General features: G+C 39.7%; 1 protein-coding gene across 14 annotated transcripts in view; it reads right to left on the bottom strand.

The window, feature by feature from the left end:
• Positions 1 to 12102, bottom strand: part of Agfg1 (ArfGAP with FG repeats 1) — a 67481-nt gene that overhangs the window by 19269 nt on the left and 36110 nt on the right. For 8 of the 14 annotated variants that reach the window (XM_029476142.2, XM_029476148.2, XM_029476154.2 and 5 more), the window contains exons 3-7: positions 10479 to 10594; positions 5680 to 5842; positions 4877 to 5030; positions 958 to 1077; positions 251 to 322 (exon numbers count right to left, since the gene is read on the bottom strand). In XM_029476142.2, the coding sequence (XP_029332002.1) occupies positions 251 to 322; positions 958 to 1077; positions 4877 to 5030; positions 5680 to 5842; positions 10479 to 10594 (625 nt within the window). The remainder of the gene's footprint in view (positions 1 to 250; positions 323 to 957; positions 1078 to 4876; positions 5031 to 5679; positions 5843 to 10478; positions 10595 to 12102) is intronic. The other 6 variants (XM_029476166.2, XM_021158189.3, XM_021158206.3 and 3 more) reach the window with 2 other exon arrangements.

Genomic DNA, 12102 nt, shown 5'->3' with positions numbered 1-12102 from the left:
GCTAGCAAATAAACTAATACTAAATTTCTAAGATTTTTATGAAAATTTTCATTTGAAATTATTAAGCCAAATAACTTTCACTGATAACTTGGATATAGCTTTAGCTCTTGAATTTAATAAGAGAAGGGAGAATAAAGGTAATGTATGAAGGCGAATCATTAAAAAGGATGATGATCTATAACTAAAAAACATGAAATAACACAAAAACATATAAATGAATAAAAGATGCCTACTGGACAATAGAACTTACTGTGGGCAGCCTGGAGAGGAAAGGCTGAAGTAAATTCACCAAAACTGCAGCTAGATGAAAGTACTCTAAATGCTGGACAGCCAGAAATTATGTAAATGATGAAGGTTAAGGAAGGTGGAGAAGAAAATTGAAAGAAAAGCCTTTTAAGACAACACATACAGAGTTAAAAGTTAAAAGAAAAATAGTCAGCCAAAAAGCTAAATAAGGTTTCAACAAATTTCAGAAAACAGTACACTTTTACAGAAGAATTTTCAATGTTTGAAAACCAATTCCTGCACAGAACTACTTCCACATTTGATTAAAGTGGCCATTAATAATTTATACTTGACTAAACAAATTCAACAATTTGCTGTCCCATAAAGTAACATTTTTATTTCTATGGAAGCCACCAACTAACTTCCCTTAGCCTAAGACAGAGCATGAGTCTTAGTCTCAGGGTGTCTCGTGTACTAACAACGTGTGGTGTTTCCAACCTCGGCAGATGGATGGATGGAGACTCGCAGGAGAGCGTGTGCAGGAAAAGGAGGACAAGAGGTGACGCACAGCAGACAGAGTTCAGAGAAACAGACTTCAGGTTTCCCCAGAGCGTTGTAAGATAGAGTTACTTTATAAATTAGGTCATGAGAGAATTTAGTTTTTCAAAACTACACTTGGAAAATTTAGTTTTTGAAAGTAAACATTTAAGCGCAAGGCTGGAGAGGCTCTACCTGTAGTCTGGGGCTGAAAAGAAGAGTGACTTGCTGTGGGGAAACCTCCAAAATTACTCGAACCACTAGACTGTCCAAATGCATCAAAGTTTGCAAAGTCTGCATTTGCAGAATTCTGAGCTGTAAATGGCAAGGACAACATGTGTTAATGAACATGACAACTACAGCTGAAAAGACATGGCAAATGAATTTAAGAACTTTATGAAAATGTCAATGCAGTACCACTCACTTTAGAAAGAATTCATTTAAATGCTACCAGTATTAGCCCAATTAGTAATATATACTAAATACCCAGAAATCTCCCAAAGTCTTTGTAAAGGGATAATCTATTCATAGTACCCTTGAATTGCCACAGTTACAACACTATTCTAAAAGACTCTAGTAACAAAAGAAAGCTAGTTCAGAGCCCTAAATATATTCCTCTTAGTAAACAAAACTGTGGATGTAATCCACAAATATTCTCTCTCTCTCTCTCTCTCTCTCTCTCTCTCTCTCTCTCTCTCTCTCTCTCTCTCTCTGCTCTGCTCTGCTCTGCTCTGCTCTGCTCTGCTCTGTCTCTTTTCGACAGAGTTTCGCCGTGTAGCCTTGCCTGTCCTGTGTCCTGGAACTTGCTCTATAGACCAGGCTAGCCCCAATTTTTAAATTTTTAATTGTATCTATTTGTGTATAGATCAACAGAGGGCAGAAGCTGACTCAAGTGTATTCCCTGGCTGCTCTCCTCCTCCTCGTTCTTTTGAGGCAGGGCTCCTCACTAAGCCTGTGCTTCCTGTTTCCGGGGGGGGGGGGGGGGGGGATCTGACTCAACACCAGTCACCAGTCTCTGCCCCAGTGCTGGAGTTTCATACACACCTCTGTCCCCAACTTTCACTTGTGTGCTGACTCAACTACATCATGATGCTTACACAGCAAGCACTTTATTCAGCCACTTCCCCAGCCCAATATGTCACTTAAAAATCACAATGAGCTTGGTGAACCTGAAGAGTAATTTAAATACCTAAAATAATGATACAAAGACTTTTGTATCACACTAACAAAATACTTTTTTCTTTTTGTTTGTTTGCTTTGCTTTTGTTTTTAGTTTTAAGAAACAGGATCTCATTATGTAGTCTGTGTTGATCTCTCCCTCATGAACTCATTCATGCCTTAGCTTCTCAAGGTGTGTACTACCATGTCTAGCTTTCTGGTTTATCTAACATTCATAAATATATCACACCAGAGGCACATAAAACTGGAGAAAATGTATATGCACACAAACACACACACAAAAAAAATCTGAAGATGTTTACATTCTTTTACAATCCATTTAAAATTCATTAAAATTTAGGAAACAATAAAAGGTAACTACAACTATGACAAAAACCTAAGATCAAAATTCTAGGCCTCTCTCAACTTTAAATACAATAGTAAAATAATTCAAAAGCATTTTGAAAATGGAGGTAAAACCAAAATATTCTCATAAATCCATAATAAATGCATAGAGCTGGAAAGATAGCTCAAGTAGTTAAGAGCACTTGTTGCTCTTGTGAAGACCCAGATTCAGTTCCTAATGCCAACACAGTGGTTCAGAACTTCCTGTAGCTCCTATCTAGAGAGTTCAACACCCTCTTAGGGCCTCCACAGGTACTGTACACATGGTACACAGACATACATGCAGGCAACGTACTAGTACACTAAAAACAAATATTAAAAAGGAGGGAAAAGGTGATAACCTTATTTCCTTGTTTGGTCAAAGAAGAACTCTGCTATATAGGCTACCTAAAGGAGAAGGGGAAATGTTCTCATTTGGGAGATTTTCGTAGATCAGCTAACACAGGAAAAAGAAACCTGACATATACCTCAACAACTGAAACTTGCAAATTTCTAACCCTCCTTGGGATCTCAACACATAGCTTTAGCTGACCTGGAACTTGCCATGTAGATAAAGCTGGCCTTAACTCAGAGACCCACTGCTCTACCTTCCTTTACAAAGTCAAAAGGGAACAGACACATAGCTCTCTTGCCCGGGACACAGGTTCAACTATATTATGCGCATGGTGCATACCCACCACCCTCTTCAGAAATCCATAGGCATCAGACACACAAGTGGCACACAATCATACATGCAACCAAAACACAAACACGCATGAAATAAATCTTAAAAGTTTTAAAACTTAATTGTCTCTTAAGCCCTAAGTTATAAGTCTCCTGGCCACATTCCCCTAACAGAAACCCACAAACCTGTGACTAGCAGTCCCCATCCCTGCCAAGAAACATACAAACCTTCAACTGATAGGAATCTCTAGAACCAACTACTAACTTATAAGCAATACAAGAGAGAACTTTTAAAGGTTCTAGCAGGGGGGCAATTAACAAGTTCAGAACACTACAGAATTTGTAAAACAAATAATCTACTTTCTCTAACAAATTACAGTGAAAAGGAAAAGGAACAACCTCTAGAAACCTAACCAACATTTCAGTTGCAAAGGATATATTAAAAAAAAAAAAACTGATTCCAACAAATATATACATACTGTGAGAGTGAGTATATGTGTTTATATCTATACCTAATACACAGTATATAGAGAAACACAAATCTCAACTGGAATCAAAATTCAAATACTGACTAATAAAATATTACCATTATTTAGAATGATTCTACCTCTTACTGTGATATTTAACAATGAAAATTCTAGGGTTTGGGGCAATGACTCTGACTCAGCAAAGTAGCTAGTCTGGAAGCATGAGGACCTCCACAAATGCAAAAAAGCATCTGTATCACCAGTGCCTGGGGTAGTAAGAGATGGGACCAGAGGCAAGATTCCTGGAGCTTACTGGCCAGCTAGGCTAGCCAATTGGTTAACGTCAAATTCAGTGAGACCCTGTGTTAAAAATAAGTAGAGAGCTACATTAGACGACACCTGATGCTGACCCATGGGAACTGTGCAGATATGCAAGACCAGACAAAGCACACATTAGAGGGAGGTACACAGATACAAAGCATTTATGTCTAAAATTTGTTTCAAAATCAGATGAGTGGAATGACAAAGAAAACAGTACTAGGCTCATGAGATTAATACTTAAGTTAATTACACATTTGCATTTGGTCATTTGTCAATTTCCATAATAAGAACATAGTATCTACATACATATTAATGTCTTGCCTCAGGACATTCTGGTGGCATGGCTCAGTAGGTAAAGGCACCTGCCACTAAGCCTGAAAACCTGAGTTTAATTCTCAGGACACACATGGAAAAAAAAAAAAAAAGAGTACTAATTCCCACAAGTTATCTTCTCACCTCTACACATCCACCATGGAGTGTACATACACACACACACACACACACACACACACACACACACACACACCATAAAGTGTAAAAATAAAAATTTTTTAATATAATTCTCCTATGTTATTTCATAAAAAGAAGTCACATTCCATGTTATACATCATTTCTTTTGTGATTAAAAAGTAAAAAGTACCAGGGTACATTTTAATGTATGGCCAGGTCATGGTGACACTTTAATCCCAGCACTTGGGATAAAGTTCCGAGGTCAAGGCCAGTCTGGTCTACAGAATGAGTTCCAGGTCAGCCAGGGCTACACAGAGAAACCCTGTCTCAAAAACAAACAAACATAAAAAAGGACCTTGGTTTTATGCATGCCTTGGCTATGAAATTCCACATAGTAATTTCAGCACTCAGGCGGCCGAGTGGGATGCTAAGGAGAGCAAGTTCAGGGTCAACCAGCTTGGGCTACATAGGATGCTATCTAAGATACTCCCCTAAAAGGACCATGGTTGTATGTCTACATGCTACAATGTTCATGGATGATCTAAACTCCTCAGTGGACTACACTTACTGATACTTAAGCATAACAAATGATTAATGTTTCTTGGTGTTTTACACATATCCTAGGCAATAGCTATCAGGAAAAGACATACCTGCATGACTGTTAAAATGTGCAAAGTTAGCAAAATTGGCTGTAGCTGTTGACTGAGGAGCTGGAGCAGCAAAGATGTCTGAGCCAAGATCACTCAAAAGGTCAAACTGCTTCTTCTCCTGCTGCTGCCCTTGAGAGCGACCTACAACTGGGGACTGTAAGCACAGTACTTACTCATGGTGTCTCTAAAACACAGACTTATGTATGCATTAACGATAAAGGTTTTTCAGTCAGATTTGTTAAGTTTTATATAGAGCTATCTCCAATTCACTGCACTAAAAGCACATGTATACACAGGAAGCATTACGGTATTCTGACTTTACTTCTCTGCACTTTGCCAGTTCAAGCCTTGTGTAACGAGAAGAATTTACTCAGAGGCTCTAGAATATGCTGTCAGAAGGCTGGGATTTGATCTGCACTACAACTTCAAAGTCTTTCATTCAAGTACAGTGTAACATAACAGTGTCACACTGAAACACAGTCATAACATCCTAAGTACAACAAAATAAATATTGAGGCAACAAATGGCTTTGGTGTTCACTGGTGAGGTACACTGCTAAAGCCATTGCATTTCAATGATAATAAGATGCTACCTAATCAGATATGTTGCAAATCCTACTATTTTCTGTTACGGTATCACAGAGGATCTTTACAAAGTGACAGCAAACCCAAAGTCAAAAAAAACACACATTCCTACCACATACCTAACAATCTTTTAATGTATTTCACAAATCACACATACATACTGTTAAAGGTTCTTAGCCCTCAACCTTCCAGACATCTTTAGAGTTACCAACCCCTCACCTGACTAGGTGTGCCCTTATTTAGGTGCAGTGCTGGTGCAGAGTCTCCCAACAGGGATTTCAGGGGCTTGACCTCGGGGGTGCTGCTTGTGCTGCTGGCAGAAGACCCTGAAATAGACGCATGAACTGAGGCCACCACTTTGGCTTGCTCTGGCGGAACATACCTGCAATGTGAAAATCAAAACAGACTGCTGAGAAAAATTTGGAGAAACCATAGTTTTTTTTCTTTTTGGTTCTCAATACAGGGTTTCTCTATGTAGCCCTGGCCCTCCTATAACTTGCTCTGTAGACCAAGCTGGCCTCAAACTCAGAAATCTGCCTACCTCTGCCTCCCAAGTGCTGGGATTAAAGGCGTGCACCACCTCCAAATGGCTAAGGAATCCATATTTAAATTATTAAATCTAAATTTTCTTTTTGTTTTCTTCTGGTTTTACGAGACAGGGTTTCTCTGTATAGCCCTGGCTGTCCTGGAACTCCCTCTGTAGACCAGGCTGGCCTTGAACTCAGAAATTCGACTGCCTCTGCCTCCCAAGTGCTGGGATTAAAGGCATGCGCCACCACACCCGGCTATTCTAAATTTTCTACAGCACTCTTATAACACTAATGTTACTGGAAAAGGTAGAATTTAAAACTACAGCTTAAGGCTATTAATTGCCCAAAATAATCTAAGGAAAAATAAGTATTGGTCATAAAATTTGTTTCAATTATTTACTCATGGCTTCCCTGAGGCAATACACCTTAACACTGCTGCTGGGAGACAGCCGCTCTGTAGTTAATCATCACGTGAACAAACAGTTAACACTGTAGTTTTTAAAGTGGGGAGCTCTATATCATAAATATCTGGAGATAAATGAAACAGTGAGGAAACACTTATAATTAATGGCCTAATATATATAAACCATCCAAAGTAAGAACTCCACTTGAAAATGGACAAAAGAACCAAGTCATAAAAATATGAGCACTTGAAGCAAATAAAATATAAATGCATCATTCACCTCTGATCTCTATGAACTGAGTTTTCAGTTGCTATCTAATGATAATACACATACAGGTGTGCTCTATATTCAGAAGTATTACTCCTAGAAACTTATCCTGAGCAAGTAACTAGATAAATATACACAGATACCCTTATGTTACCTCTGCAATCTTAATGTTTAAAAACGGGGGGGACAAAGGTAACAAATACAAAGGTCAATATAAAACTATTTACATTATGCTAAAATGTATACAATTCTGCATAGCTACCACCTTTCTCTGACATTTACAGATGCCCAAGTGACTCAGCAAGTCCTTCAGGTTGTGACCAACTGGTCACATAAAGACACAGGGGAGGGAATGAAGGAAGGAAAAGAGACTGCAGGAATATAATGCCTAAATATCCACAGTGTTCATCTTAGAGAAGGGGCATATTCTAGAGCCTCTGAGTAAATTCTTCTCATTACACAAGGCTTGAACTGGCAAAGTGCAGAGAAGTAAAGTCAGAATACCGTAATGCTTCCTGTGTATACATGTGCTTTTAGTGCAGTGAATTGGAGATAGCTCTATATAAACTTCTGTTCTCTATTACCTTAGGGGTATTTCCCACCCTCACCCTCACCCTCATCCTCATCCTCCGTTATCGAGGAGGGGGAGAAACAAAGCACTAAGGGAGCTAAGCTAAGAACACTTATTTCAGAGACAGTGTTCAAACCCCAGCTCCACCACTCAACAACTACAAAACTTTGGGCAAATCATTTCATCTCCATGCTTCCGTTCTTGCCGCCTATGCGGTTGCTGTAGGATTTAAACAAATTCGAGTTTGTAGTGTGGTGAGAATTAGCTGTCAATGTGTTAACTGTTAACTAACCATGTAATACTCACAAACAATACAACTACCCCTACTAGGAGAATACAAGTATGATGAGATCTGAGAATACTCCAATATCTCCAATACTCTGGCACCACACTTGACAACATGAATCCTTGGGTGTGGCTAATTCCGATGATGACAGAATCAGACAGATAACAGTTTCTGGCTATAACCATTCACCACACTTAAAGTAAGGATGTGTATCTAAGTGAAAAGAACAGTCTCAGGACTCCATACAACACCACCCCTGCTGCACTGCGTGCTCTGTACAGCAAACTCTCTTCTTAGGGAGGCTGTGTCCAATGGCGGCTGCTTGCTCAGACCATGTGCAAACCCTGTCCCTGCTCTCTAATCATGTCAGAGTGTGATGAGGCAGACACATGCAGATTCTGGCTCTGCTCTCACTTTTAGAAAGCGTGTGTCTTGGTCTTGCCAAGATTCTATGCCCCAGTATAGGAGAATGCCAGGGCCAGGAAGCGGAAGTGGTTGGGTTGGAGAGGGGATGGGGGATTTTTGGAGAGGAAACTAGAAAATGGGATGGCATTTGAAATGTAAATGAAGAAAATAAAATATCTAATAAAAATATATTAAAAAAATAGAAAGCTTCTGTCTGTACTATTCTTTCTTAGGAAAACTGTGCTTCTTAGGGGAGGCAGGAAAGTAAGACAAACTATCACTACTATTATTTCAGGGTTCCTGTCATAAATGCAGGAGAGGAACTGAGGGTTTTACTCTCCTAGTGACACTTACATTCCTTGTCTCACATCCCTGCCTCCCTTTTGCAGCTAGGACTAATATCACTAAAACCCAAGCCAGCTAACTACTATGAGCAAACTCACTTTCTTTTTCTTTTTTTTTTTAATTAGATATTTTCTTCATTTACATTTCAAATGCTGCTGGGCAGTGGTGGTGCACGCCTTTAATCCCAGCAATTGGGAGGCAGAGGCAGGTGGATTTCTGAGTTCGAGGCCAATCTGGTCTACAAAGTGAGTTCCAGGACAGCCACAGCTATACAGAGAAACCCTGTCTCGCGTGGGGGGGGGGGGGGGGGGGATGACAAACAAACACATTTCAAATGCTATCCCAAAAGTCCCTTATACCCAACCCCCACCCCACTCTCAAACCCATCCACTCCCGCTTCCTGGCCCTGGTATTCCCCTCTATTGGGGCATATAATCTTTGCAAGACCAAGGGCCTCTTCTCCCAATGATGGCCAATTAGGCCATCTTCTGCTACATATGCAGTAGAGAGCTCAGGGGTACTAGTTAGTTCATACTGTGGTTCCTCCTATAGGGTTGCAGACTCCTTCAGCTCCTTGGGTACTTCTTCTAGCTCCTCCATGAGGGCTGTGTGTTCCAATAGATGACTGTGAGCATCCACTTCTGTATTTGCCAGGCACTGGCATAGCCTCACAAGAGTTAGCTATATCAGGGTCCTGTCAGCAAAATCTTGCTGGCATATGCAACTGTGTCTGAGTTTGGTGGCTGATTATGGTATGGATCCCTGTATGGGGCAGTCTCTGCATGTTCCTTCCTTCTGTCTCATCTCCAAACTCTGTCTCTGTAACTCCTTCCATGGGTATTTTGTTCCCCGTTCTAAGGAGGAACGAAGTGTCCACACTTTGGTATCCCTTCTTCTTGAGTTTCATGTGTTTTGCAAATTGTATCTTGGGTATTCTAAGTTTCTGGACTAATAACCACTTATCAGTGGCAAAATCACTTTCTGAATTGTTAAAAATTAGTCCTACCGCATAAGCAAACAGCTATGCTGGGGTCACTTAAGGAGAATAGTTTTATTTTCTCTCTAGGCTGGGAAATTTAGAAAATTAAGAACAAAAATGATAAAAGGAGGATGGCTTTTGTGATAAAAAAAATCATTTGTGTATATTTACATACCAGGACCTTCAAATATTTTCTGTCTTCTTGAACTAAAATTTCACTGGTACATTTTCATCTATATGCATATCTACTGTATCTAGTGCATATGAAGAGAATCCTAGATAAATTAATCTTCTTAGAAGTAGTCGAGCACAGACTACACAGAATCTGTGACTCAAAGCAAATGTGCTCACTATTCAAGGGGATCTTCCCCAGAATCCACAGTAAACTCCCTCCAACCAATACCACCTTTGACTACATTGCTCCCTGGGTCAAACTACTGTTTCCTCAGGGAAACAAGAGGCCGTTCATTTCCCAATTATCCACTCCCTCTATCCTCAACTCTCTCACCATCTTAATCCCCCAAGAAGGAATATAGACTGTTCAGTACTGACCACTATTAAAAACAAAAAAACAAAAAAAGAAAAAACCCTAGACCATAGTTAATTCATCAGTACATAGTTAGCTCTCTCACAAAGCTAAAGCTGAGGCCCTGACTGACTGAACACTAGCTCTATCATTACAACCCCCACACTCTGTTCAAGGGACAGCCTGGCTTTAGCTTAGTGTATGGGGAATAAAAATGTTCCCTTCTCGCCCAACCAGCAAGTTAACTTCTTGGGTGAGAAATAAGGGATATTTGGAGCACAGCTCTCCAGCAGGACACAATCATGTATAGACAGACTTACTACACAAGAGCTTTAACAATGTCTAAAAGATACTACATAATAAATACCTAAAAAATAAGGAGTGTACAGAAAGAAGATGTTTTATAGACTAAAACCATCTAAGGAAACCAACAGGAAGGATTAGGAGAGATCACTAACTTTCCTTGGCATGAGACTTGACATTGTTAATACAAGGCTGCTTGTTGCTAAGCATAGATGTGCGAAGATAAAGCACAGGTGAAGGTTTCTGGAAACCAAATCCAATGAAAAGTCAAAGGGTGGCGTGGCTGTATCCACCAACCATCAAGTTAACCCCTCAGTTCTGCCGGCCTGCCTGAATCTGTCAATCAAGTCTTACCACACTCGTGATCTGGGTGCTTTAACTAAATACCAATTATTCACTCACCATCTTTTCTTTTCATATTTCTCTTGTAGAAACTCTTTCACTTTTTGTGGATCCCTGAAGTCTGGAATTGCTGAAGATCTATCATCAAATAATCCTAGCCAAATCTGTTTGCAGACCTTTGAAAAGAATTGAGGAAAAAAGGGTTAAAAAAAAAATCAATGTCTTAATTTAATGAAATTTCAAGAGAAAATTCTGTCTCTTTGAGAAAGTCACTTACAAAGCTGCTTGCAATGAGGATATTCACTGCAATCATAAACTCAGGAATTGAACTTACTGGCATATGAGCAAGACAGTGAAATCTTAGCAACAAGCTCATAGAGAAATCTACAAGGAAACAAGTGGTGAGATTTGGGAGCACTGGGCTCTTTTGATCTCAGCATGATCATGAGCTGTCAATCATCAGGTCAAAGGAGTCAAATAACCTGTGGGAAAATCCTTCCTTTACTGATAAAACAGAAGCTGGGCTTAGAGCAATGTAGGGGCCCTTTAGCAAGCTAAAAGCAGCCAAAAAGGACACAAAGATAACAGAATTGTGAACAGTCTGTTAATAAAGTATCATAACACAAATACTAGCCTTATGAGTGTCTGAGACATTTAACTCTTTTGAAGAATTAAGAGAAATGAAATTCAAACAAGAATCAAAAAGGCACTACAAAGGAGAAAAATACTTTTAAAAAGACAAGAACCAGTAATAAAATGTTTAAGAATTTGAAAATCTAGAGTACGTAAGAAACAAGAATAAACTGGGAGGCAGGGTATATAAACAGTCACTTCAACAAAGATGTATACACTGCAAGTTAACACCATATGCCACTGAAACCTGATAGCAGTAACACAGGATACAGACCCATAAACCCATAGTCTTACTATGAAAGTAAGAGTGATTTACTGACCAGATCTTTTGGTGCTCAGTATGGAGCAACTGAAACTCCAGAATGTAAATGGTACAACACCTAAAGAAAACAGTTGGTTGGTTTCTTAAACACTCAATACACCTACTCCATGACCAGGTCACTCTGGAGCTATCTGCCCAGAAAGTATGAAAGCACGTGTCTGCACACAGGACTGTACACAGCTGATCACAGTAGCTTTACTGGGAAGCCCAATGGAAAGAATGCAACCACCTGTAAGTAAGAGGTGATGAACCAACAAATTATAGCACAGACCGGCTAAGAAAAAGGACTACGCAGCAGGTAAAAGGTGCAATGTGGTCGCTCATACAGAAACTTTGTGGTAATCTCAATGAAAATGACACACAGGTTCATAGGGAAAAGCATTATTGGAGAAGTGGCATTATTGGAGATGTAATCTTGTGCTGTCAAGTTTCAAAAGCTCAAGCCAGGCCTAGTGTCTCATTCCCGCCCTGCTGCTTGCCAATCCAGATGTAGAACTTTTAGCTCCTTCTCTATCACCATGTCTGCATGCATGCTACCATGCTTCCTACCATGACTATAACAGACCAAACCTCTGAAACTGTACACCAGCCCCAATTAAGCGGTTTGCTTTATAAGAGGTGCCGTGGTCATGCTGTCTCTTCACAGCAATAGAAACCCTAAGACAAAACTTCTAGACAATTATGCTGACTGAGAAAAATGAAACCAAGCATAAAATAGGCAACACAATC

Source organism: Mus caroli, unplaced genomic scaffold (genome assembly GCF_978045245.1).
Source record: "Mus caroli unplaced genomic scaffold, Mus_caroli_1 scaffold_1, whole genome shotgun sequence".
Taxonomy (NCBI): domain Eukaryota; kingdom Metazoa; phylum Chordata; class Mammalia; order Rodentia; family Muridae; genus Mus; species Mus caroli.
Note: the sequence above shows the minus strand (reverse complement) of the source record. Positions and strands in the feature narration are given on the sequence as shown.